Here is a 22,314-nt window from a genome sequence, read left to right on the forward strand (position 1 = left end):
CATTATATAATATTAAAAGTAGTATAGTAATAAATACATCTGACAAAATGTTCTCTTCTGAATTCATAAAGCAATTTTTGCCAATATATCTTACCACTTTTGGTGTATAGTCAACAGTTTAATCATCAGGATCTCTTTGTATGAAAGAACATTTTCCTCCTAAAAGCCTCTGGAGCAAACGGCACTTGGAATTCTCACTCTCCGTCTGTTACCTCTAACCAGCAAATAGAACCTGTGTGTTCTTGTTTCCATTCCTGTTCACAGGGGTATAGAGGGATGGAAGCTAAACAACCACTAACATTGGTGCTTCAATATCTTTTAGACATTCTGAACTCTGAAAACTACCTTGCTTAAACCCAAGATCTTGACCCTTCCTGGGCCAGCCAACACTTCTGAACTTTCACATCTTTCCCATCAGAGTCAAAATTTAGACCTCTGCAATGTGGAATCTCAAAAGGGTATTTGCCTTAGGCCAAATACCAATAACCATGACCCAAAGGCTTAACAGGTGCTAATACACTAAACATATTTCCATTGTCTTAAGGTTACTTCACGTATCAGAACTAGGCTTGGATAAATCATCTAATTCAACTTGAAGATATGAGTAGTGGCGAATTCTCCCTTAAAATCTTCTTTTAAAACAGCTTCTTTAGTCTGTATTTCTTTAATGCTCTGGTTTTCTGACATCATCCAGGCTCAGGTTGAGTGTAGAATACACAGTCTTTCACTCCTTTAGAGCGCATTCTACTCCCAAGAACGCCATCAAGACATTTAGTACTCAGGTATGCATGCTAAATCTTACACACTCTTGTCATTGCTGACTGAGCTTATATTTACTAATCTTTTCATTTTCTCACACCGGGATATATTCAACCTAGAGTGTTTGTAATGGAGACTAGATTTACAAACATTTTTTACTAGTATTAATTGTAAAAATCTACATTTAACTGTATCCTGAGGTCGACTTTAATTCAGGAATTCAATTATTAACTACAACATTTTATGAACTGTGTATCTCACATCAGATCCTGTCTTCTTCTGCAGAATTAAATTCATTGCCAACAAAATCTGTGGAATGTACCAGATGCTGCCTGTCTAGATTCTGGTCTTCCTTGGAAAGAGCTCTGCCAGGTACAATGCTATGAAGAAAAGTAAATCACAGAGTTCCCATTCTGATTTTCATAACATTCTATCCACATTGTTTTTCAAGTGTTAACACATTACATGTGTTAATACAAAAAGTAAAACACATTATTTTGCATTTTTATTTTCTAAGGCTGAATAAAAATTAAACCAATGCACATGATATGGATTATAAACACCTTTCAGAAGACAAAGTAGTTTCATCTTAATCCTGACAGAGATTGGAGCCTGGAAAATTGCCACAACATTAATTTTTTAAAAAGAAAAAGAAAAAAAAGATACTTACAGCCAACCATCATCATGGCCACCGAAAACATCTTCTCCACATCTGTGGTAGGAGCTATATTTCCAAATCCTATGGTTGTAAGGCTTGTCATGGTAAAGTAGAGAGAGGACACATACAGCGAATCCTTGCTAGGTCCTCCTTCCCATATCCCTGCACTGGTATTGTATCGATACGGTGTCCCAATGCTCAAGGCCAGCTGGTAGAGCCAACTGTCTATTTGGATGGTGTTCGTGACTTCATCGATGACCTCGTAGTCCCCAATGCTGTACCATATGCAGGCCAGCCAATGGGCAACTAGTCCAAACACACACACCAGAAGCACGAGGACTGCTGCTCCATACTCTAGGTAATGGTCCAATTTCCTAGCAACACGGCCCAGTCGCAAGAGACGCACCACTTTTAAAGAACTGAAGAGACTGCTGATTCCCTGAATAAAAGACAAGAAATGACATGACATGACACTTCCTGAAAAGAAAAGGCTCAGGAGACAACACAATGGCTCACCTTCATGAACTTGATGACCATTTATATACTAAGAACATACACATAATATAGCTCTGACTTTGTCAACAAAAAAAGCTGAAATGATAAAGAAACTTTTTTAAAAAGAAAACGCAGATTCCTTCCCACTCAGAAATAAGATATTTTTGAATTATTAGATAAAACAACTTTTCATTAGCTAAGGAAGACCTAATTTATTTTCCTCAGGGTAGTATAAACATCACAGAGTAAAACCAAAGGAGAAAATTGCTCAAATGCAACATATACAGAGTACAGAAATAGGGTGATGAATTCAGACCTTTTATTTCTTCTTCCTACAAAACTTTTCTCTACTCCAAAAGATTTAAATTTATTTCTTACTTTATAATAGCTATGAACAGCAAAACTTCTGAAAAAGAATCCCAATCTTACTGGCAAGGACACGGGAAATACTTCTGAGCAAATGTCATTGCTGGTTTCGTTACCTCCTGCCCTAGTCATGATAAGCACTAAATTTGTAGAGCTCTGAAAAAGTGAAAAAAACTGAACCTAGAATGAGTGCATAACCTACAAAATCCTATCATCCTCTAGGCAATAGTCATAGAAAAGGATGCCATGAGGGAGCAGCAGCAAGAAAATTCATGTTTTGTTGAGAAGCTTAAAATACCAAATACAGTATTATCCAAATAGAAACATAGCACAGATTTTACTCAGTCAACAAAGATTCCACAGTTGCTTTTTTGGAAGCATATAATAAGCCACTTGGGGAGACAAGATAAAGGCATCCCTGATTCCTGATGTGGGGAGGGAAGATAGAGCAGTGCTCCTGGAAGCCTCTCATCTGATCATCTCTCTAAGTCACCTAGAGTCCTTGACACCCTTACTGCTAATTCTGTCTCCCAGAGGGGAGACAAGGAATCTAATGTAAATTAGTCTGAGCTTAATTCTGACCAACATGGAGGAATTTATTGGTATAGTGGGACAGATGTGACATTAAGAAGACTCTAATTATGGCATCATAAAGTAGTTGACAGTTAAGGTGAAAAAGGTTAAGAATGCATTTGGTTATTCTATACTCTGTAGAGTAATATATGTTTGAAATTTTGCCAAATAAAAATTTGAAAGAGAAAGAGAGAGAACAAAGAGAAGTAGAAACAGCAGACTTTGTGGAAGTAAAAGTAGCAGGAGCAGCCTGACAATCTTCTGTCTCAACCTTGACATCCTCAGGCCTGGCTCTATTTTAATTCCTACTCTCAATGCTGTGGCATATATGAAGTCTTAAAATAAATTCTCACTTCACTTGAACACTCTGGGGGAAAAAGGATATTTAACTTTAGGTATTTCCGAAGAGTAGCATTAATAAAACTCAGAAGATGAAATGGCATAATTCAATGACATGAGATGTTAGAGGTAAGAAGATTCCAGAAAGCTCGGAAGCTCTCAAAAATGGAACTACGTGATCATGAACGAGAGAGACAAAAATAAGCATTTATTGAGCCTTTCTACAGGGCAGGCTCTGAGCTGGGCCCTGGGGACATTAAGACAAATATGTCCTGCTTCTGCTCTGAAGAAACCCGCAGTCAAAACGCATGACAAACTCAAACAGGGTGCAATTTAAAAATAAAAACAGTGTTGCCATAGATGTTCTCCAGTCAGTCCAAATCTTTATAGGAACTGTGGTACTTCTGTTTAAATACTGCAGAGAAAAGTCTTTTCCACCTGAATTCTTTTCTCTAAAAACAAAAAGAAGGAAAAAGAGAGAGGAAATTTTTATCCCCATTCAAACTGAAAAAGTCACAATCCTCAACCAGAATGTGAAGAGTGAGTGTCTACCAGAATTAGGCCCAAATGGTGGGAGGATATGCTCCCTTGATCTCTGAGGTAGGCAGATCCTTCTAGAAAGAGGTAGCCCACCCTGAGGGGCACCTGCTCTGGACTCCACTTAATCAAGAAGCACCGTTTTCTATAGCAATGCCCAACACTACTTAAATACTACAAAATATTTTGTAAGCATTATAAACTCTCTCTGGCACAGGGTCTATGACAACACTTTCTCCTGGGTTTTAGCCAACTCCCCAACTGACAGCTCTTTCAAAATCATTTTCTAGGCCTACCCCTCTTCACGCTTCTCTGATGTGTTAGGATTCTCATCATAATTACCTTCAGCCCTCTTCTGGTTGATTGACCACATATTCATGTTTTAACCAACTTCTATATATGAACGATTCACTGGTCCACTTCTTAGCACAAAATTGTCCCCTGAGTTCCTGATACAAAAGCCAAATGACCACTATACATTTCCATTTATATGTCTCATAGATGTTCATAAGGTAATAGGCCCCAAAGGGAATCCTTCTCTTCTCCTGAATCAGTTCTCCACTTCCTACTCTAGTGAACTAATGTCATTATCTACCCAGCCCCTCAGACCTGGGGCTGAGCCTCAGCTGCTCCCTTTCCTGCCACATGCAGCCAGTTATCAAGTCCTGAGGCTCCCACCATTCGAAGTGCCCAAGCAAGTGCTCAAAATATGTCTACTTAAAGCTCTCAAAGATTTCCCTTCTTCCCCATTCCCAAGGCCATGTCTTGGTCATGACTTCAGGTTTTTTCTCACTCATTTGACATGAATAGCCTCTCCATTGGCCACTCAGCCTCTATTTTCACTCCCTTTAACTCACAGATCACACTATACAGGCTACCAGCCTGGTGTTTTTAAAATCACATCTATCTAACTATGTCTCTCTCTGATCTCAAATCTCTAATGCTGGCTCAGTACCTGCAGGATTATGTATTAACTCCCTCCTGTAAAATGCAAAGCCCTTCATGACCTGGTACACCTGCCTATCTCTCCCACCAATTCCTATTGCTCTTTATGCCCCTGCCATACTCAGAGCATCCATGCTGTTGCATGCCACATTACAAATTGTTCCCTCTTCTTAAAGGGTTCATTCTTCCCACTCTCTCGGTGGCTAGGGTCTTACTTATAGTTTACGACAAACACTCTCTCCTCTATATGCTTTTCCCTGACCTCTTCATCCTCCCCCATCATCTTTATTGTCATATCCTCACCCTCTGCCCCACTGTGAGTTATCTTTCCTTTGTGCTATCATATACTATTTGCACATCTCTATTACAACAATTATCACAATAACACTTTATTACATGTCTCTGATTGCATGCATGACATCTCAGGAAACTCTAAACCCCTTGAGGAGGATATCTAGTGTCAGTTATGAAGCTTGGCATATGGTAACATGTTAAGCAGTCAATACATTCAATAAAAAGTTGAACTCAGGGCCAGCCTGGTGATGTGGTGGTTAAGTTCATGCACTCTGGTTCAGCAGCCCAGGGCTGGCAGGTTTGGGTCCCCAGCACCAACCTAGCACTGCTCGTCAAGCCATGCTGTGGTGGTCTCCCGCATAAAACAGAGGAAGATTGGCACAGATGTTACCTCAGCAACAATCTTCCTCAAGCAAAAAGAGGAAGATTGGCAACAGAAGTTAGCTCAGGGCCAATTTTCCTGACCAAAAAAAAAAAAAAAAGTTGAACCAAAAAGTTTTTCAACACCAGCAAATGTGGGTGGAATTAATTTGGGGGATTTTAGTCAATAACAATGTAAACATCATTTAACAGCATAATTCAGAAAATAGTCAATGTACTTCAGATTGCATTAATAAAGGTGTGGCATCCAGTATGAAAGAGAAATTCATGTTAATTTCTCCACTGACCAGGCCACACCTGTAGGAAATACATGGAATATATCCAGAAGAAGACTGTCAAAAAAAGAACTCAAAATTACATCCTATTAGGAAATGTGGAAGGAAATAGAAAAGAGGAGACTGGGGCAGGGCATTATAACTGGGTTCAAATACACAAGGCATTGATGAGGGTTGAGCTTATTCTGCATAATCCTAGTATAGATGACCTGCATCAGAGTTAGAGCACCAGGGATAGAAGGACACCACAAAGATTTCAACTAGCCTGTGCCATATACTTCTGCTCAGTAAACCAACCAGAAAGCAAGATCATTCATCGCTGCTTGGAAAAGAGAGACAAGGTATTAACAGTATCGAGCACTTACAACATGCCAGGTACTGTTCTAAGTGCTTTACGTGTATTAAGTAATTTAATCTTCAAATCAATCCTATGTAGTTGGCATCATTATTAAAACATAACCTGGACAGGTTAAGTAATTTGACTATGTTCAGGCAGCTAGTAAGAACAGGAGCCAAGATTCAAATACAGGCAGTCTAGCTCCAGACCCCTTGCCCCTAACCATTTCACTATCTGACCTCACTCTGAAATCCGCTATAGCTAGAGCATAATGTGTAATTTAATTAAGCACATTAGTACCTGCAATAGTGGCTTAAACATGGGCATTCTCTACATGACTGAATAAAGGAGATTAAATACCTGGCCACACTCTTATCCCCACCCAGGCATAGCAGTGGCCCACAAAAGGGGTCTGCGGATACACTAGAACTCTATATAGTCTGCAATTCTCTAACACAGACCGCCTCATTTCACTCACAGAATAGCAGGATTCCTATCCCCATTGTTCATATGTGCACATTGAAGTCCACATAGGTTAAATGACTTTTCCAAAGTCACACAGCTAGGAAGGAATGGAAGCATCACTCAGACTGAGTCCCTCAGATTCTTAGTGCGTTTCCCATAACAATCAGCTGTGTGCAGTCTTCCCGTCCATATCCCAATAACCACTGTAACATTAATCTTCCCAAAAGACAGCACCAAACATAACTTCTAGCAGCTCATCATAGACATTAGATCAAACACAAAGTCCTCTGCAGGACAAGGTCCACAATCCCATCTCTGTCTACACTGCAAAGTCATTTCCCACTATGCCTTTGCACAGCAATAGTGCTCCGGTCAAGCCAAACTGCTCTTTGTTCCCAAACATAACCTCAAAGTTTCACCTTTGAATTTGTCCACAGTGTTCCATTCATCTACATATAAAATCAGAAACTGTTATTCAGACTGAATAATACACAAATAAATTTGCTTTATTTGGAAAGCTCTTTTTAACTATCTCATTCTCCATCGTTTTATATCAAAGAGAATTTAACACGATCATTATAATCAAAACTCAAAGTGAAACGACTTGGTTTTAAAATGTGATGAGGGGCTGGCCCTGTGGCCGAGTGGTTAAGTTCGCGCACTCCGCTGCAGGTGGCCCAGTGTTTCGTTGGTTCGAATCCTGGGCGCGGACGTGGCACTGCTCATCAAACCACGCTGAGGCAGCGTCCCACGTGCCACAACTAGAAGGACCCACAACGAAGAATATACAACTATGTACTGGGGGGCTTTGGGGAGAAAAAGGAGAAAAATAAAATCTTTTAAAAAAAAAGTGATGAAATACTTAAGTCTTGAAAGAATCCAAATGTCCATCCCAGTATAATGGATAAATAAATTATCACACATTCACTCAAGGGAATACTATCCAAAAATAAACATGAATGGACTAGAACTATATGCAATAACAAGAATGAATCTAAAAAGCATCATATTGAGCAAAAGAGACCAGATACAAAAAAGTATATAACGTATGATTTCATTTATAAAAAGTTTAAGAACACATGGAACTCCTCTATGGAATTAAAACTCAAGATAGTGGCTCCCTTTTTGGGGGCAAGGGTCATGACTATGGGGGGGATTTGGGGGTTCTGGTAACATTCTGTGTCTTAATATAGCTAGTAAGTACTAGGTATGTTCACTTTATGATAATTCTTTGAGCTCCACTCTTCAGATTGGTGTAATTTTCTTTAAGTATGTTATACTTAAACATCAAAAAAAAATGTTATAGAAAACCCAATAGTCACTGCTGTGTTGTTCGGTTAACATTTCACCACAGTACATAATTCAAATTAATAATTTCTTCATCATACAACTTTTTGAGGAGCAGAAGTCATATTCAATATTGTATCTAGTAAATAAGGGACTTTCCTTATTTTATGACTCATTCTCATAACCTTCAGATTGGGCCACATTTGTATTTTATCCCTTGTTGGTAGTTTTATTTTCACTCATATGGTAATACTACACTTTTATCAAAAGACGCCCTCCTTCTGTATTACCCTTTTTTATAGCAACTTCCTGATTCTGTACTTTCCACCAGTTTTATCTGCTCATTCATTTTCTGCTTCACGTCACTCCACACTTTCCAGTCCTTCTGTGCCCACCTCTGCACACCAGAGGATTTCTGCCTCGATCTCAACCTCTGAGCTATTAGCACACAAATCCCCGGGGTCCTGCTGGTGGAAAAGAATATCAAACACATCAAATGCATAATAGAACACAGCAGGGTTAATGGAGAACTTTCAGTCATCAGCCTTCCAACTTTCTAGCTAATTTCCTTACTTGACAAGCCCCTCAGGCCATAGTAGCATAAGGAACAATATCCAGGAGACATCTCTGTGTCATTAACTCTTCAAGATTTTTTTGTAGATTCTCACATTAAAGAGATGCAGGATGTTATCAGCATAAAAATAATATCTTTTGATGATAAAGCCATTTAAAATATAAATCAATTCTCTTACTTGAGCATATGATAGTAGGCAAATAGCTCAGCTAATACTCTCCCCTGTTATTCCCTCCTTGCTTTATAAACGGAAAAAGGATGATCAAAGAACTTTCTTGTTCAAGGACACATGACAATTAAGTGAGGGTGATAGAGCAGGAATACCATCTTGTAATATGTAGTTGCGGTTTTTCACCTACATCTGGCATTCTCACACGCAGGATGTTGTGGTAGATTATTTGAAAAAAAGAAAATAGCTGTGGTTATTTCCCTCCCTGTATCCACATCCCTTGGCAATGTGACTTTGCAACTTCTCCCACCAAGAGATAGGGTCTATCTCCCCATGCCTTAAGTCAGGGGTCGCCTCATGACTTGCTTTAGCCAATAGAATGTAAAGTAAGTGATGTTGTGCCAGTTTCAAGCCTAAACCTCAAGAGGCTTAGTGCCTCCACTCATGGTCTTAGAACCTAGTCAGTTGCCATGTGAAGAATATCTATTAGGTTTTTGGAGAATGAGAGACAGGAGGAGCTCTATGAGTCATCCGTTTGAGCCACCCTAGACCGGTCAGCTAACAGCCAATTCAGCAACTGACCACAGACACATAAGTGAACTTAGTTGAGATAAGTCAAACTTATCCCAACTCAGCAGAACCATCCAATTGAGCCACAGACTCATGACTTAAATAAATAGTGGTTGTTATTATCCACGAAGTTCTGTAGTATTTTGTTATGCAAAAAATAAAGCTAACTGACACAAATGTGGGGAAAGCACATATGTTCTATGTTTATGTGTACAGAATTTCACACTTGCATGACTTACAACTGGGGTCAATATAGATACCTACTTGACACAGAGGTCTCATTTTGACCAGACATTATCTCAAATAATTAAGATATTGGTATGTAAAACACAGTTTTAGATATAACTGTTAGGTATTATTTACCCTTTGTATTGAGAAATGTGTCACTATTTGTTTTGCATGGATTCATGCAGTGAATGTTCCATGAGAACAGAGAACTCAAAGTTATTACTTCATATATCTTCTAAATATTTCTTAGATCCAACCTCACTTAAAAACTTGCTATCACCCTAGGTAACTTCAATATCTATGTGGATGACGTTTCCAATAACCTGACCTCACAGTTTCTTCACCAATTCATCTCCAACAATTTTTCCAATTAGACACCCACTGCCGTGGTCAGAAGCTGAAATCTGTCATATTCTAAAACTTTTTCCAGCTCTGTAGTCTTGAATTGAACCATTCTGCTATTTGACCATAGCCTCTTCTCTGTTGAGCTAAATGGTCCAATGACACCAACTGCAATAGTAGTTCAATCTTACTGAACCCCAAACCCACTGACACATCTACTTTTCCCTAACCTATTAACCCTCTCCATTCTCCACTTTCTTCCATATGTGGTGCCATCATTTCAATAGTACTATACACACTGAATTCCTTAGCATCTCTCTCTTCTTGTAACCTCTATCAAAATCTAAATCAGGGCTCAATTACTAGCTTTCTTCATGCCTGTGTTTAAAAATTGCTAAAGAAAGCCATACAATAGGTCAGACTGATTCCACTATAAATTCATTATCATCAATCTCAAATCATCTCCCTAATACCTTGCAATTTTACTATTTTTCTTACGAATTCATCCACTCGCTATATTTCAAACTTTCTCTGCTCTGCTCAAAACTCCGACCACTCCCCGCTCAACTACATTCTTCCCATAGGCATTCAAACATCTCATGTCTCCCCCATTAAAAAAAATGTTATTACCCACCCCAACCCTCCCATTCTAGACCTTTCCCCTGGCATCTTCTAATATCTAAGCAAATGTAAGCACTAACCACTTGATTAAACAAAAAAGAAATCAAGAAGTATTCTTGTCACCCCTCTCTTTGATATCCCCTATGCCAAATCTATCTTAAAACCCTGTTATTTTTAACTCCTACATATCTTTCAAATTTACCCACTTCTCTCTGTCTCCACTGTCACCACCTTAGAACATGCTACTAGCATCTTTCTCTTAATAAGCTTCAAGGTATTCATTTGACCGTATACAGTCTGTTCTGAATACTATATGAGTTACCTTTTCAAAATCACTCCTGGCTTAAAATCATATGATAGCTTTCCAGTGTTCTAAAATCTATTTTGGTTTACACAGACTTGTATGGTCTGGGCCTTGCTTACCACTTTAACTTCCTCCTTCAACACTCTTAAGTTTGCTCTCTATCCAACTTTCAATTCTTTGAATATGCCATACTTCCTCAAAGACTGGGTCTAGGCACTTGTTATTCTTTCTAAATGGAATGTTCTACAACTGTTCCAGGCTCCTGTCCTTAGCCTAGTTAGCTCCATTCATGCTTCAGATTTCTGCTTAGTCATTGCTTCCTCAGAGAAACTTTCTCCTCCAGTCTGGATCAGGTCATTTCATTGTACAATCTGAAAGGACTACGTGCATTCCCTTTCTGACATTTGTGTTTTTGTGATTGTGTATTTATATCATGTTTTGTTCTTCCTTTTATCCCTACCACACTCTCTAGCACTCCCTGGTATATAGAAGGCATCAAATATTTATTGAAAGGATGAATACATTAATTAAAGAATAAAGTAACATATAAATCTCTCATAATAATTTCTGACTCCTCCCGCACTGATTGTCATTAATAATTAATAGTTATTTAATCTTCCTGGCAGCACCATATCAGGCAACTTGATAGAAACCACAAAACAATAATAAGCTCTGTTTCATAAGCATTGGGGTCTTATTCTAAATAGATTTTATACATGAATGAATACATGGCCCATTTCTATTTCCTTTTGTAGAGCACAATTTAAAGATTGAAAGATAATTGCAAACTAGATTTGCTATCTGGACCTCTAACCCAGATAACAAATTCTATTGCCTCCTTCTTATTCAGAACTCACTTCTCCAACTCATGCTACCAAGAGAGCCATGGGGAAATAATCCTAATTACTCCATGCATTATTTAACATGCTTCAGCAGAGGATCTGAATTTAAAGAACTTGTACATACCACTTGTTTTAGCCTATTTATATTCTTATCAAAACACAGCGGCACAGAGAGATGATAGATAAATAGATAGATAGATAGATAGATAGATAGATAGATAGATAGATAGATAAAGAATAGACCTCTATTTTCAGCAATATCCATGATGTACTAACTCTTAAAATGCTTCTTATTATGGAAAAGACTTCTCTTTAAAATCCGTTGGGTCCACAGTGAACCTAAAGCATGATAAAATACACCCTAAAGAAGTGGTATGCTGCCTAAAACCTCAACTTTTTTCAAATATTATAAGCACAAGAAAAGCAGGTTGAGGATGCTTTAAATCCTTCAATAACTTGTTGCTGCTCTTACAATAATCCAAACTCGTTAACACAACTGCTTCTACTACCTCTAAGTCTCACTTTGTGCATCTCCATCTTCTGCTCTTTGTCCTCCAGTTATAGAAAACTTTTTTCCTTTCTTCAAAAATTTCATATTCTTTCTTACCTGGGGGTGCCCAAACATGAATTTTAAAACACTCTCCCTAACCTACCAACCACTCCTTTTGCCTGGTTAATTCTGACTTATCATCTGGCCTTAAATGTCACTTCTTCAGAGATTTCCTCAACTATCCCCATGCCTCAAATAGGTTAAGACCTTTGTTTTATAGTGTGAATAACTGGTCCAAGAAATGCTGAGAGAATGGTGCAGCAGCCAGGGAGAGCTGAAGCAGAGAAAGGTTGAAGTGGCCATGATGGACCACGTGCTAGTGAAAGTTATGAAGATTCAGGAATGGAAGCCAAGGGATGAAGAAAAAGAGAAGAGAGGATAATAATTTAGTTAGTAGAGAGAAGACAGAAAAGCACATAGATAGGACTAAGTGAATCACATTAATGGTGGGAAACTCAAGTAAAGATCTACAAACTCTGGAAAAATAGAAGAGCAGAGTGAACGGTCATGTTCTCCAAGATCATTTTCTAAAAGTGGCCCTTTTCCAACAATTTTAATGATGATATGTGACATTGTGGTTGTTAAGGCTGTAATAAAATGTTATTAGATGAGGCAATCTCAAAGCAAGACTGTGAGACATGTAAAGAAGCTGGTGGAAGAGTAGCTCCCTTTTTGTATGCTTTACCTTCCCTCCCCTACCCTTTGGCCCAGCACTCATTTCCAGGCTCACTCCCCTAATATTACAACTTGGCTGTGCCATGGGCCAAAGTTCCCAGAGCTACTGTGGTCCAGAACCATACATTAGGTCTTAAGGTCCTATTGCTTCTTTTTCAATGTTCCAAAAATCTCCTTCCTTATATTAAATCTCTCATCACTTGAGGTCGAGTCCCTTTTCTTTGCAACTGAAAAAATATCCTAACCTAACAGCTACATTTAGCCCACTACTTGCTTTCCTACATGGCTCAACTTCTGACTATCCCAGTCATTATCTATACCCTACTGCCTTGTATTATTTTTATTTGTAAAGTATATCACTATCTAAAATTATATAGAGACTTTTTAAATGTTTCATGTATGTTTATTGTCTGTTTTTCCCCACCAAAATAAAAACTCTGACCAAGATGGCATTAATGTTCACCTATTTTGATTACACTTTAGACAGGCTTATCCCTGACTCTAGGCCCCTGACTTCTCTTTTCTTAGAGCATTTACTTTAGAAAACTTTAAATTATAAATTCTTTCCCTGCCCCTTTGAGATACAAATCTTCTCCCAGACTCTTGCCAGTGTTGCAACCCAGAAATGTCTTTCTCAAGAACTTGGGAGTCATTCCTTTGAAATGTAATCATGAAGAAAGACTGTATCCCTATCTCCCAGTCTCTGGAGGAAGGTGGGAGCCTAACTTCGATAAGCACCAATTAGCAGACACAGATGGCCTAATCGCATTGACCAACCTCCCTGCCTTTTGTTTCAGCAGAGCTGAGTTCAATCTCTCTCCTCTATTGCAGTAGTTTTGAACAAAGTCTTCCTTGTTGTTTTTAACAATTTCCCAATGCAATTTCTCTTTGACTGTTCCATGAAGATGGAGGAGGATGTGTGTGCTTGTTCACTGCTAGATTCTCAATATTTAGGATAAAGAAGTAGCTCAACATATATTTGTTGAGTGAATAGATGAATGACATCGCATAAGGCATTTTTTTTACATTTAAAAGATGACTTTGAAAGAAAAATAAATCCCTCTAGAGCCATTCCTGAATATTTCTGAATGTACCACGACATCTCAAAAGTCATTCTAAGTACATGGCTTATTAATCACACTAAACAGCAGAAATGATCAGTCCTAGAGATAAGAACTTTATTATATACACCAACAGGCTTCTGCACATGGAGACTGTATTTCCTAAATATGATTACTTTCTTTGCCAATATAGCTGAAACTGTCATTAAATAGATGTGCTATTATTGAACTTAATTGTTAGATTTCAATATTGAATATAAGAAATACAATCTGTTCTAAAATTCTAGCAGGACCATATTTGAGTAAAAAATTCTGCTAGCCTAATAATTTGTAATTATCATAAAATAATTATTGCACAAGCTCCTCTCATCTAGGCCTCTTCACTCACTGTGGTCAAAACAACTGCAACATCTGCAAAAGCTCAAACAAAAGCTTTTGAGTATGGCCATTCATAATTCAGTGTAATCCTGTGTCTAAATGTGAATGTAAGTGAAGATGGCTAATTTCTACCTACACAATTACCTAAACACACATCACAGTGAAAACTAGCATCTCCTGGAAAAAATGCACATCAGGCACTTGCTCATAAAGTCTGTATTTGTGTCTGCAATGCTGATCAAGTAAACATTCAGACTCACAAGACAACCACAGACCAACCATGCTTGTTCTCAGTAGACTCAGAAGGACATAGGGCAGAAATCACTGCTTATCAGTAACTGAAATTGTCTACCACCACACTCAGCCGGGACACTCAGAACTGAAACCATAACTTGCTGTGTATGTTAACATGAATTTGTGCTAGTCCTCTGCTTTCTTTAGCATGACTTTATTTTTTCAGGATTCTTCTACCCAGGCAAATGGTTTGATTTTTCATCATAGGAACTTCCCAAAGACCTATGAACTCTTCAGTGGAACACATCAACAGACAGTGTACACCCTAAGATTCTCTGAATCCTTTGCCTAGAAATCCTCACCTTGCTGTTTCCACCAATCCTGGACTATTGTATCATGATCCTTGAACCTTTCAAAATCCTAATAAAGCCCATTCTCCTAACCACTCCCTGCTTTGAAAGACCCATCTTAAATCAAACTTTCAGTTCCCAATAAATTTTCTCCTTTTCTGTTCTGAGACATTACCAAAGTTTTGCAAGATAGTGTTCTCCCTTATAATGATAAGCAATAAACCCATCTCAGCTTTGTCTTGTCAATGGGTTATGCTGCCAATATTTGGGGGTCCAATTTTTGATGCCTCATGCTCCACCTAACCCAATACCTGTAATAACAACACAGGCATAGCTTTTAGAGTCCCACAAGGGATGCTCAGAGCTGTATCATTCAGAGAATCCTTAAGCTATGGTGTCCTAATCAGGTTATTAGTAGTTCATTAAAAGTTCTCTCCAGTCCAGATGCAATTTGCTGTCATAGGTCTTTTTCAAATATAAGTAATATTGCCTGGAAACATAGATAATATATTTCCATCATAAGTTCCCACAGGAACAAAAGAAGACTGTTGACCAAAGGTAAAATTCTCATGCAGAAGAGAAGAGGTTTTGTTAACCCTTTACCCACAATGTCTATTAAACAGACTTCTTAAGGATGAAAAATTCCAATATAAGGATAAATATGTTCTTTGTCAGTTAGCGTTTGTTATGTGAAAGCAGAGATGAAATCATGGAATAAAATGAAGTAATAAAAAGACCAAATGGAGTAGGGATGGAAGTTTAGAACTTCCTTCAATGAAAGGTGAAGAAATGATGTATTCTTAAGCATAGGGTAAATTAATGGGCAGAAAACAGTAAAGACCAATTTCTATACAGGTATCCAAGGTTAGTTAAGGTAAAAATTTTTAAATGGTTATAGTATATTGATTGTGATATAGTTCAACCTTTCTTGCCTATATACCAGAATCATTCCCTGATGCTTCACAATAGAAGGCATTCATCATGAATGAAGATCAGTACAGTTAAAATATTCTTTTCATGTAAGCAACAAAATCAAATAAAGGAATCTCATTGCTGTCTTCATTGCTTATTACTTTCTATCCTCCCAGAGCTAATTCCCTCAGTTAGACAGACTGCTTTATCTCTGGGAAAATTCATGCAAAAGAATATATTCCTGGAATGTCACCAAATTTTTCAAATATAAGAATAATATCTATCTTTAAATCTGTGTATTACCCAGCCTCAATAACATCCTCTACCACCAACCCCCACCTAGAACAGAATTTAAAAGCACAGTTCCAAATGTTCCAATTTGGAACCTGTGGCTAACTCTTACTCATCCTCCAAATCCTTTCCCCAACTCCTCCCTCACAGTGAGTCCTCTTTTATTCACACCCTTCAATAGTTTGTGAGCAAGTTTCTCTCTCAAACTAGAAGGTAGGTACATTTGAGTTCAGTGACTATGGCTTGTTCATCTTTGTATTCATTTGTCCACATGCTTTGCTCTCCCGGTGAGAGGTCCAAGCTTGGAGACCTAAACCCTAAAGTAATTCCTAAATTCATGTGGAAAGCTGGCAGGGCAGGCCATCTTCCTGGAAGGTTATATTTACATGACAGAATAAGAATCTTCAGGGAAAGGAACCCATAGAAGGAGAGGTGAGCACAGTGGTCAAAAGATAATGCCCTATTGTCTGCAAGGAGGAGAAGCTCGGAGCACAGTTAAGATTATGCCACAAAGATTTCTCTCTGGACCTATCCTTCCCATTATCAACAAGAAGCAGGTATATCTAGGAAACATGATAAACTTTAATGCTTCATTCAGTCCAATACAAATATATATAGTACGGCAATTATGTGTCAGGCACTACAAATTCAGGTTGTTAGAAAAATAGAATCTCTGCACTGAGAAAGCATAAATTCTATCTTTGATTCCTCCCTAAATGAGCACGATGCCTAACTCTTAGTTTTCTAAAGATCTTTGTTGAATTTGAATTTTTAACGTGAAGTAGAATTAAAGGATGCAAAACAGGGTCATACAGAAACTTTCCCCTGAGCTTATAGATGAAAGACAATTGTGGATAAACCACTAACACAATCCTCAATAAAAATATAACTGGTTTTTAATTGTTATTAGAATCTGTAGGGTTATTAAGGAGCCTTCTTAAGCAGAGAAGAACTGAGAGGTATATAGGACTTAAAATCGCAGCTAAAGTTCTTTAAAGCAGGCTACTAAGAAACCTAAGTCCCAAACAGAAGGTAGAATCCACCCAAAGACAAGAGAAGATGCTATCACAGTAAAAGTCTCATGCTCTTCAGAGCAAGGAAAATTGTTGGAGAAAAAGAGGAGCATTACATAACGATAAAAGGGTCAATTCTCCAAGAAGACAACAATCCTTAAAGTGTATGCACCTAACGAAAACATCAAATATGTGAGGCAAAAACTAATGGAACTGCAAGGAGAGACAGATCAATCCATTATTATAGTTGGAGACTTCAACACCCTCTATCAGAAATGGTCAGATCTAGTGGGCGGAAAATCAGTAAGCTCCAGCTATTCCACTTCTGGGATATCCAAAGAACACAAAAACACTAATTCAACAAGATATATGTACCTCTATGTTCATTGCAGCATTGTTTATCATACCCAAGACTTGGAAACAAACCAAGTGCCCATTAGCAAATGAATAGATAAAGATGTGGTATATACCTACAATGAAATACTTCTCAGCCATAAAAAACATGAAATCTTACCATTTGTGACAACATGGATGGAACTTGAGGGTATTATGCTAAGTGAGATAAGTCAGATGGAGAAAGACAAACACCATATGATTTCACTCACATGTGGAAGATTTAAAAAACAATAACAAACAAACACATAGACATGAGAACAGATTGGTGGTTACTAGAGGGGAATGGAGTGTAGAGAGGGCAAAAGAGGGAAAGGGGCACATTTGTATGATTACAGATGGAAACTAGACTTTTGGTGGTGAACACATGTAGTCTATACAGAAGTCAAAATATAATGATGTACACATGAAATTTATATAATCTTATAAACCAAGGTTACCCCAAAAAATCATTAAGGACATAGTAGAATTCAACGGCATCATCAATCAACTGAGTATAATTGATATCTATCGGCTATTTTATACAATAACAGCAGAAAACACATTCTTCTCAAGCTCACATGAAACATTCACCAAAACAAATGGCATTCTGGGCCATAAAACACACCTTAATTTTTAAAAAAATAAATTATACAGTGTCTGCTTTTAGATCACGATGGAATTAAAATAGAAATCAACAACAGAAAGATAGCTGAAAAATCCCCAAATGTTTGGAGATTAAACAACACTCTTCTAAATAGGACATGGGTCAAAGAAGAACTCTCAAGAAAAATTTTTAAATTTTTTGAACTAAATGGAAATACAACCTATCAAAACTTGTGGGATACAGTGAAAGCAATGCTTAAAGGGAAATTTATAGCTTTGGTTGCTTATATTAGAAAAGAAGAAGGAGCTAAAATCAATCATCTAAACTTCCACCTTAGAAAACTTGAGAAAAAAGAGCATATTAAATCTAAAGTGAGCAGAAGAAAAGACATAATAAAAATTAGGGCAAAAAGCAACAAAATTGAAAACAGGAAATCATAGAGAAAACCAACAAAACCTAAAGTTGTTCTTTGAAAAGATCAATAAAATCTACAAGCTTCTTGCCACACTAACTAAGGGGAAAAAAGAGAGGACATAAATTACTAATATGAGAAAGGAAAGAGAGAACATAACTACAGATGCCATAGACATTAAAAGGATAATAATAATAACAGGGGAAATTCTGGGAGGATGGCATAGGACTCTGAACTCACCTCCTCCCACAGACACAACAAATCTACAACTACCTGTGGAACAATTACCTCTGAGAGAGATCTGGAAACTTGATAAAAAGAACCCCCACAACAAGGGACAACACTGACAGGATTGAAGAGGCAGAAATATACCTCTGCTGAGGAGAAAACCACATCCCAGCCAAGGTGCTTCACAGCCAGGAGCAATCTTAAAGGTATGAAGGTTTTCTCAGAGGAGCAGGGGGATATGAGTGGGAGATCTATGCCACAATAAGCATCCCAACCTTTAGATTTAGCACAACTGAGAAGAGATTCCATAATACCTAGCTTTACTTGCTTTGAAAACCAACAGGGAATACCCTCAGAAAAACTATCAAATTTCAGAAAAAGAAAAACCTGTTTGTAAAGACCCACACACAGATTTACCTGTTCTGGAAACCAACACAAAAACACAAGAAGAGTGCATAGTCCATTGGTAAATAGACTCACTCACTAGAGCACTGATTCAGTAGAGCTCAGCCAGGGTAGGCAACCCACCCCAGGAAGTGGCCACCCTCACCAGCAAGCCCACAGTGAACTTGTGGACCTGAGTACACAGGGTGTGTGAGACCTCTGAAGAAAAGCGAGTGGGTCCACCTCAAATTAATATAGATTGCTATTTACATAGGTTATGATATATGAACCTCATGGTAATCACAAACCAGAAACCAAGAATAAACACACAAAAAATGAAGAGAAAGGAATCCTAACATAATACTAATGAAAGCCCTCAAATCACGTGGGAAAAGAGTAATAGAAGAAGAAAGGAACAGAGAAGAACTACTAAAACCCCCAGAAAAAAGTAACAAAATAGAAATAAGTACATATTATTATACTTATTATTTCAGGGCTGGGCTGGAGGCATAGTGGTTAAGTTTGGTGGCCCAGGGTTCACAAGTTCAGATCCCTGGTGCAGACCTAGCACCACTCCTCAAGCCATGCTGTGGCAGCATCCCACATAAAATAGAAGAAGACTGACACAGATGTTAGCTCAGGGCCAATCTCCCTCATCAAAAAGAAAAAAAAATAACATGATCATCTCAATAGATGCAGAGAAAGCATTTGACAAGATACAGCATCCATTTATGATAAACTCTCTGAATAAAAGGGGTACAGAAGGAAAGTACCTCAACATAATAAAGGCCATATATGACAAACCCACAGCTAACATCATAATCAACAGTGAAAAACTGAAGGCTATCGCTTTAAAAGCAAGAATAAGACAAAGATGTCCATTTTCACCACTCTTATTTAGCATAGTATTGGAAGTCCTAGCCAGAGCAATCAGGCAACACAAAGAAATAAAAGGGATACAATTGGAAAATAAGAAGTCAAACTGTCACTATTTACAGATGATATGATTTTCTATATAGAAATTCCTAAAGAATCCACCAAAAAATTAGAAATAATAAACAAATACAGTAAAATAGAAGGGTACAATATCAGCATACAAAAATAAGCTGTGTTCCTACACACCACCAATGAAAAAGCAGACAGAGAAATTGAGAATACAATCCCATTTACAATTGCAACAATAATAAAATACCTAGAATATATACACAATGGAATACTACTCAGCCATAAAAAAGAACAAAATAGTCCAATTTTCAACAATATGGATGGACCTTGAGGGAATTATGTTAAGTGAAATAAGCCAGATACAGAAGGACAGTCTCTATATGACTCCACTCATATGAAGAATTTAAAAATGCAGACAAAGAGAACAGGCTAGTGGCTACTGGGGGAAAGGTGGGGTGGGGGGTGGGCACAAAGGGTGAAGGGGTGCACCTACAACACGACTGACAGACAATAATGTACAATTGAAATTTCACAAGATTGTAACCTATCATTAACAATAAAAATTAAATTAAAAAAATAAATAAATAAAATACTTAGAAATAAATGTAACCAAAGTGCTGAAAGATCTATACACTGAAAACAATTAAACATTGTTGACAGAAATCGAAGAAGACAAAGAAGTGGAAAGATATTCCATGCTTATGGATTGGAAGAATTACTATGGTTAAAATGTCCATACTTCCTAAAGCTATCTACAGATTCAATGCAATCTCCATCAAAGTTCCAATGACATTTTTCATGAAAATTGAACAAAGGATTCTAAAATTTGTGTGGAACAACAAAAGACCCCAAAGAGCCAAAGGAATGCTGAGAAAAAAGAACAAAGCTAGAGGTATCACACTCCCTGATTTCAAAATATACTGCAAACCTATAATAATCAAAACAACATGATACTGGCACAAAAACAGATACACAGACCAATGGAACAGAATCAAGAGCCCAGAAATAACACCACACATGTATGGACAACTAACCTGCGACAAGGAAGCCAAGAACATACAATGGAGAAAGGAGAGTCTTCAATAAATGGTGTTGGGAAAACTGGATAGCCACATGCAAAAGAATGAAAGTAGACCACTATCTTACACCATGCACAAAAATAAACTCAAAATGGATTAAACATTTGAATGTAAAACCTGAAATCATGAAACTTCTAGAAGAAAACTTAGGCAGTATGCTCTTTCACATTGGTCTTAGCAGCATTTTTTCAAATACCATGTCTGACCAGACCGGGGAACAATAGATAAAATAAACACATGGAACTACTTCAGACTAAAATGCTTCTAGACAGCAAAGGAAACCATCAACAAAACAAAAAAACAACCTAAAAGTTGGAGAAGATATTTGCAAATCATATAACTGATATGGGGTTAATATCCAAAATACACAAAGAACTCATACAATTCAACAAAACAAAACCCCAAACAACCCAATTAAAAAATGGGCAAAGGATCTGAACATTTTTCCAAAGAAGATATACAGATAGCCAACAGGCACATGAAAAGATGCTCAATATCACTAATTATTAGGGAAATGCAAATCAAAACTACAATGAAATAACACCTCACTCCCGTCAGAATGGCTATAATAAACAAGAAAGAAATAAGAAGTGTTGGAGAGCATGTGGAGAGACAGGAACTCTCATACACTGCTGGTGTGAAAGCAAACTGGTGCAGCCACTATGGAAAACAGTACGGAGATTCCTGAAAAATTAAGAATAAAACTACCATACGATCCAGGGTATTCATCCAAAGAACATGAAAACATGAATATGAAAAGATATCTGCACCCAATGTTCACTGCAGCATTATTCACAATAGCCAAGACTTGGAAACAACCTAAGTACCCATCAATGGATGAATGAATAAAGAAGATGTGGCATATACACACGATGGAATACTATTCAGCCATTAAAAAAGATGAAATCTTGCCATTTGCGACAACATGGATGAAGCTTGAGGGTATTAGGCTAAGCAAAATAAGCCAGATAGAGAAGGTAAAATTTTGTATGATTTCACTTATAAGCAGAGGATAAAAATAACAACAACAAACAAACACATGGATACAGAGAATAGATTGATGGTTACCAGGGTGAAGGAGGGAGGGCAAAGGGCAACTGGGCACACGTGTGTGGTGATGGATAATTAGTCTTTGGGTGGTGAACACGACGTAGCCTACACAGAAATCAAAATATAATGATGTACACCTGAAATTTATATAATGTCACAAACCAATGTCATCTCAATAAATAAATAAACAAATAATAAATAACAATAGAATACTATGAATAACTCTATGCCCACAAATTTAGTATAGAGATGAAATGGACCAATTCCTTGAAACACACAATCTGCCAAAAGTCACACAAGAAAAACTAGACTATTTGAAGAGAAACATATCTATTAAACAAATTTATTCAATAATTAATAACCTTCTAAAACAGATAGCACTAGATTCAGATTGGCTCACGGGTTAATGCCA

General features: G+C 37.6%; 1 protein-coding gene across 1 annotated transcript in view; it reads right to left on the bottom strand.

The window, feature by feature from the left end:
• Positions 1-22,314, bottom strand: part of KCNH5 (potassium voltage-gated channel subfamily H member 5) — a 305,105-nt gene that overhangs the window by 212,474 nt on the left and 70,317 nt on the right. The window contains exon 7 of the mRNA XM_046647837.1: positions 1,430-1,856. Within this exon, the coding sequence (XP_046503793.1) occupies positions 1,430-1,856 (427 nt within the window). The remainder of the gene's footprint in view (positions 1-1,429; positions 1,857-22,314) is intronic.

The sequence above is a fragment of the Equus quagga genome, chromosome 20 (genome assembly GCF_021613505.1).
Source record: "Equus quagga isolate Etosha38 chromosome 20, UCLA_HA_Equagga_1.0, whole genome shotgun sequence".
Lineage (NCBI taxonomy): Eukaryota > Metazoa > Chordata > Mammalia > Perissodactyla > Equidae > Equus > Equus quagga.